Source organism: Poecile atricapillus, chromosome 9 (assembly GCF_030490865.1).
Source record: "Poecile atricapillus isolate bPoeAtr1 chromosome 9, bPoeAtr1.hap1, whole genome shotgun sequence".
Classification (NCBI taxonomy): Eukaryota; Metazoa; Chordata; class Aves; order Passeriformes; family Paridae; genus Poecile; species Poecile atricapillus.
The window spans coordinates 18,599,820-18,605,819 of NC_081257.1; the positions used below are offsets into that span (position 1 = coordinate 18,599,820).

Genomic DNA, 6,000 nt, shown 5'->3' on the forward strand with positions numbered 1-6,000 from the left:
GAGCCCAGGGTGACCATTACTTAATCTTTGTTCCATTATTTCAGCAGGCCTGGAAGCAGGACATGCAGGAGAGGTACTGCCAGCAGCACCCCCCCCGCCTCCTGTCAGCAGGAGAGTCCCCCACACCACCACCTCCTCTTCCAGCATCTGCAGGAGCAGACTTACTCCAGAGCCAGAGAGCAATGCCCTTCTCCCAAAAAAATCCCATTCAACCATCACCAGAGCCCCTTAGCAAGCAAAGAATCTACCCTAACATGTGAAAGAAGCAAAGCAACAGGATCTGACATATGAAAACCCCAGTTTGACAAGAAATTTATAGGTAATTTTGAACACAAACATTAAGTTTCATTGAACAAAATCTGTGTGTATACACTTGAGCACAGAAAGAGACTGTTCCTAACTCCTAGTTTCAAATGCACTTCCAGACCCTGAAACCACTGACAGGCACCCACAGGACTTTAAAAAGCATTCAGACACTTTGCCTTGATCTCTCCAGAGAGCAGCAGCACCGTGCAAAGAGCCAACACGCACACAGCTGCTGCCTCGGGGCAACTTATCCATATACCAAACCCTAGAGCCTCCCTGGGAAACAGGGAGCAGCTCTTAGCCCAGCTCTGCCTTTTCCCAGATGTGCCAGGCACATGCACACTGACCCAGAGGCAGAAGGGTCTGTGCACGAATGGTCTGTACCCCCCAAAATATCCCCTAGTCATTTGGGTCAAAACTGCACAATACTTCTGTTTAAAATAAACTTTCTTTTCTGCAGACCATGCTAGCAATGAATTAACTACCCTACCACAGCCTCACTGTCCCTAAATCTTCTCACTAAAAGCTGTTCCTAAAATACTGTTGCTTTATCACTAAATAGGAAAAAACCCTCACTCACACATGATGCCTAAAGGAAATAACTCTTCTGTCACTCCTCAAAAATTGAGATGCAGGGAGAGACCAAAGCAGAGGTCACAGGGGATGTGCCACATCACTAACACTGCTGGAGCCCTGGTTTTTTTTGGGGCACGAGGCATTCTGCACTTAAGCTCAGCCCTAAACTTTATGCCACACTTAACATTCTACCGTAAAAACCAAACTTCAGACTTAAAACACCACAAGACATGAAGCACCTCCGGCAGCTCCAAAGGAGCTCTGTGCACATCAGCTGCCCAGCAGAGTTTGACTCTCCTGGCTTTCCCCTTGGATCAGGAACCCTTCCCAGCTGCAGCTGGTGAGAGCACGGGATGGGTCATGGCAGTGTTGCAACGTGCCCTGTGCAGAAAGTCAAGAACACTTATATAACTGGTACACAGTGCTGAGCTGCCTGTTGCTTTTATGAAATACATAAATAAAAACCCCAAACAAAAAAACCCTGAAAAACATCCATGCCACACTACATTAAATCTGAGCGACTACAGCCCCTCTGTTTATCAGCTATTCCTTCTGAATGCTTGGAGAAAAATTACAACTCCGAGTTCTGCTGCCAGCAGAGAAATAACAATAGTTTCAAAAAGCCTCAGTGCTTTTTCTCGGTACTGATAGTCCTGTTGACAAAATACGCGGAGTGATTAAGTCTGTTCCAGAACCCTCCCCGGCTGCCGAGCCGCATTTCCAACCCGACAAACAAAAGCTTTATCTCCAACACACTGAAAACCGACTCCAAGCACTGCCTCAGCATTGTGGCACTCGTTAGGAATAAAGATAAACTGCTAAGGAGGGATTGTTCAACAGCGCCTTAATGAAGTTAAAGCACTGCCACCAGAGCCTCTGGAAACTGGATTTATCTCGTCTCCTATTAGCGATCGAACATGCCCGAGCTTATCACCGCGGGGAGCAGACACCTCCGGCGGGACACAGCCTGCCCAGGGATGGAGGCGAGGGATGCTCAGCTCCTGCATCGCCTGTCTCTCCCCAGTTTATGGCTGCAGAACCCCCACCATCCACGGACCACTGCAACACCTTCACATTTGCCTTCTTTTTCTTTAAAAGGGCACGCTAAAATAAATAAATCGATCCAAAAAGTAACAGAGATACTTGCACAGAGGTAACTTTCCGCTAGCGCACGGTGCTTTTCTAAAGAACGTTAAACCACTAAAGTGAGTTATCAACTCTGCACAAAAAAGGAACATTTAGGATGCCACTAAGCCTGAAAAGCATGCTTCATCCTTGTGCTCCTAAACTGAAATAGGTAATTTAAAGTAATTTTTAGTAATTAGAAACAGCATTACTCTAGAAACAAAAGTATTTGCAATAGCTTCAACATCTTTTTACACTAGCAATGGAGAAGGAAAAAGCCTTAAATGTTGTATTTTCAGATACAAAAGCAATCATTTTAACCAACCACTGGTTACTTTGTAACATACAAAGTTACAAACAGTATTCTAGGTGTATAAAAGGTCCATAGCAGAAGATTTATTCATGCTCCTACTTCACCAATAAAATTGGAATTGAACACAAGACACTCCAAAACCTGCTGCATTTAAAAAAAGACACCCCTGGGTATTAGCACTCCGGGAAAAACCACACCATAATAAATTTGTTCTGTCTGGGTTATTAACGCACTTTCTTGCCCTAACAAAGATACACTGTCCTGTTTTAAGAGGTGCATGGGAATGCTAGAATTATTAAAAGCTTGCTCTGAAAGGTGAGGGAAAGATCCTTCAGAGCAACAGGTGAATGGGATGAGTCAGGGCTTTAATGCAAAGGCCACACACTCCTCTCTATGAGACACGACAATTTCATGTAAAACAAGGCATTTCTGCAGCTAAAAGTGAACACCACCATCAGGAGAACCCGACAAATCTCTAATAACTCTTCTTAATAAGGAGCTGGATTGTCTCCAGCAACACTTCAGTGACCATCCTCTCTCCTGGCGGAGCTGAGGAGTATCTATTACATCCAGGGGTTTTACAGATTCGATAATCTAAGATCTGTTCAAACAGCAGAAAGGCCCCACAACAGAAGCGCTATTTCCCTCTCCCTTTCTGGACACTGATTTCCCGAAGTTAACTAATAACTCAGGACACTTATTTTTACAAGTTTGTGAGCGCGCACACATACTCTCAGTCCTCCTGGGCTATTAAACGACTCGAACTGTCAATGCTGAGCACACTTTCCCCCCTGAATCTCCTGAGTTTCAAGTGACTGATGCTTTATTTCAGCTTATCTTTATTTCAGAGCCCAGAGCAGCGGTCACACAACGGGAGCGGACCCGCTGCACTTCCCGGGAAACGGCAGTGACACCGTCCTGCGCTTGGACAGGAACCTGAGCACCTTAAAACACCCTTCAAGGGACAAAAAAGCATCGCACGGTGCTACAGCAACCACCAGGTGCGGGGCTGTAAGCTCAGCTGCCCCCCAGGACACACCATATACACCGCAGCTTAGGAACTGCGCTACACACGCAACCACTGAGGGAGCGCAGCCAGCCTTTACTGGAAAACACCTGGACTTTACCGAAACCCCCCAGAAGCCCTTGACTCCCTTTCGATCCCCCGAAGTTCACAGCCTAAAAAGTTGGCAGCATTAAAAGCCAGAAGTGCGGGCGCGGCTTTGGGGTCCGGATTCGGGCGCGCCCCGCTCCGCGGCCCCGGGACGGCGCGGATGGACGGACGGATAAACGGATGGATGGATGGACGGACGATGTCCTAATAAGGATTCGGAAGCCCAAGCTGGCCGTTATCTCCAGCAGATCCCATCGCTAAGAGACCAGGCTCCCTTTTCTCCGGGACACCCGGAGGCCAGCCCTGCATGGGACCGAGATGGGGGGAGCGCCGAGCCCCAGCTTTTCACCCGGGACCAGCATCGCACCCGCCGCCTCCATCACCCCCATCCCCGCACCGGGTGGGCGCCAGAGGGGACACCGGCTCCCGGGACAAGGCTCGCACGGCGCAGCCCCGCGCCTGCAAGGCGGTAGCGGCCACTTCACTTAAATAAATAAACCGGAGTTTCGCGGGGATTTTTGTTTCAAGTTTCCCTGCGCTTGACAACAAGCCAGAGAGCGCCGGTGCGGCTGCCCGAAGCCCTTAGCGCACCCCCGGCCCGTCCCCGCGGGTTCCCCGGTACTCACAGGTGGCGCGGCCAGCGGGGCAGGTCCCGGGGCAGGGCGGGCAGTGCCAGCCCGCCGCAGCTCAGCGCGTCCCCGCCGCAGGCACAGCCCGCGGGGCAGCCGGCGGCGCCCGAGCCCAGCAGCCCCAGCAGCAGCAGCGCCGCCGCCGCCCGTGACGGCAGCGCCATTTTGTATCCGGCACCGGGGAACGTCCGCGCCGGGAGGAGGCGGCAGGAGCGCTCACGCCGCGGCCGCTCAGCGCCGCTCCGCCGCCCGCAGCATCGCCTCGGCCGCCGGCCCCGCGGGGCGCTACGGCACCGGCATCCACCGGGCACTGCCGGGCGGGTCGAGTCCGCGTCCCCGCCGCGGGAAGCGCCTCCTGCTCCTCCTGCTCCGCGCCGCTCGGTTCGGGCTCGGCGGGCTCCGGCCGGTCCCGGTGCGCTCCCGCGGGGTCGGAGCCGCTGCCGCCCGGCCCGAGCGCCGCTCGCCGCGGACCCACGTTGGCGACACCGCAACATGTAGCCGCGCCGCCCCTCGCGCGCCCGCCCATTGGCTGCCGGGCGGCCCCCGCCGCGCCGCCATTGGCCAGGAGCCCCCCCGGCCGCGGCTTCGCGCCGTCCTATTGGTGGGTGCGGCCCGTCAATCACGGGCGCAGGGGCCCGCCCTCCTTTCCCACTCCAGGTGTGAACGCGGGCGCCGCCGCCCCCCCGTGCTGCCCCTCTTAAAGGGACCGCGCCCGGCGCTCGCTCCCCGCGCTCCCAAAGCTCCTTCCCGCAAATCCGGACAGCCTGCGGGAACACCAGGGCCTGGGGGCATCCCTGCAGCCCGGGATGTCCTTCTGCGGACTCCAGAAACCGCCGTGGGGCTGCACTCCGCAGGGACACGTGTGTCCCGTGGCAGGAGCGGATCAGTTATTCACGCGTGTTCCGGAGCACACCTAAGCAGAGGCTGCTCTTCCCAAATATGCCCTTAGGTGTGGAAGCCCAGCACGGGGCAGATGCAGAGGAGCAGGCAGCCCAAAGCGGGTCGAAGTGTGACTCACCAGGGAGCTGCACCAAGGACAGCATCCAACTGGCTTTGGCCAAGTTTGGATGTGGCCCAACACAGCATTTAGGGAAGGATGCTCTTGGAGTGTTCAGCGCACCCACGGCGGGCGGGAGTGTGATTTAACCCCTTACAAAAGCAGTTACGTGGGGAATAGGGGGATATTTTAGGGAGAGAAACACACATCACAGGCCAATCCTGCTTCCACTACCTCTGATTAAATTTGCAAACTTGTACTGCAGATTCCTCCTGAGTGCGGGACAGAGCCATATTTCCCTCCTGTAACAGAACAGGGCACTGCACTGCAGGATGCTCCAATCATGCTGCTCATCACATGCATCTCTTCCCAAAAAACAGTCTGCACAAGGGCGATGGCATTTCAGGCTGCTCAGAGCGGGTCCTAGGCTCTACAAACTCATGAAAGGCATCAAAGCTGGATTGGTGTCACATAGAGAATAGGCTTAGCTGCACCAGATAAACAGGTATGATGTTGAATTTGCTGGTAAGCCAAACCAAAGAAAGTCCATTTGGCCCACGGGTTGTGAAAGTCCCGTGTCAAAGCCTTAGTGTCTTTTCCTCATGCAGGACGTGGAGTTTTGGCGGCCTCACAAGTCTCACGAGGAGGATGAAGGCACATCTGGTCTCCATAGCCATGTGTAAGAGCCAGCAGTAAGAAAAAGCTGCACACTGGAGCAGTATCAGCAACTGACAGAGGAGGAAGGCAGGTGACAAGCCAGCCTTTAGAGTGATGACAAATTTGGCTTTTGGAGCCTGGGCTTCAGCATTCCTGCCAGTAGTCCCAAAACTGGGCAAAAATCTTGCAAGGTCTTTCTAGACCATCAGCATCAGTGATCATGGTGATAAAATGCTACCTAGATGATGTGAGGGAAGGTGTGAGAGGAGACACACTTTTGGGA

At 53.4% G+C, this 6,000-nt stretch overlaps 1 protein-coding gene across 1 annotated transcript in view; it reads right to left on the minus strand.

The window, feature by feature from the left end:
- The window catches only part of LRIG1 (leucine rich repeats and immunoglobulin like domains 1), a 91,118-nt gene extending 86,575 nt beyond the window's left edge, over window positions 1–4,543 (minus strand). Inside the window, exon 1 of the mRNA XM_058844676.1 lies at window positions 4,061–4,543. Within this exon, the coding sequence (XP_058700659.1) occupies window positions 4,061–4,227 (167 nt within the window). The 5' untranslated portion in view covers window positions 4,228–4,543. The remainder of the gene's footprint in view (window positions 1–4,060) is intronic.
- Window positions 4,544–6,000: the final 1,457 nt, after the last annotated feature.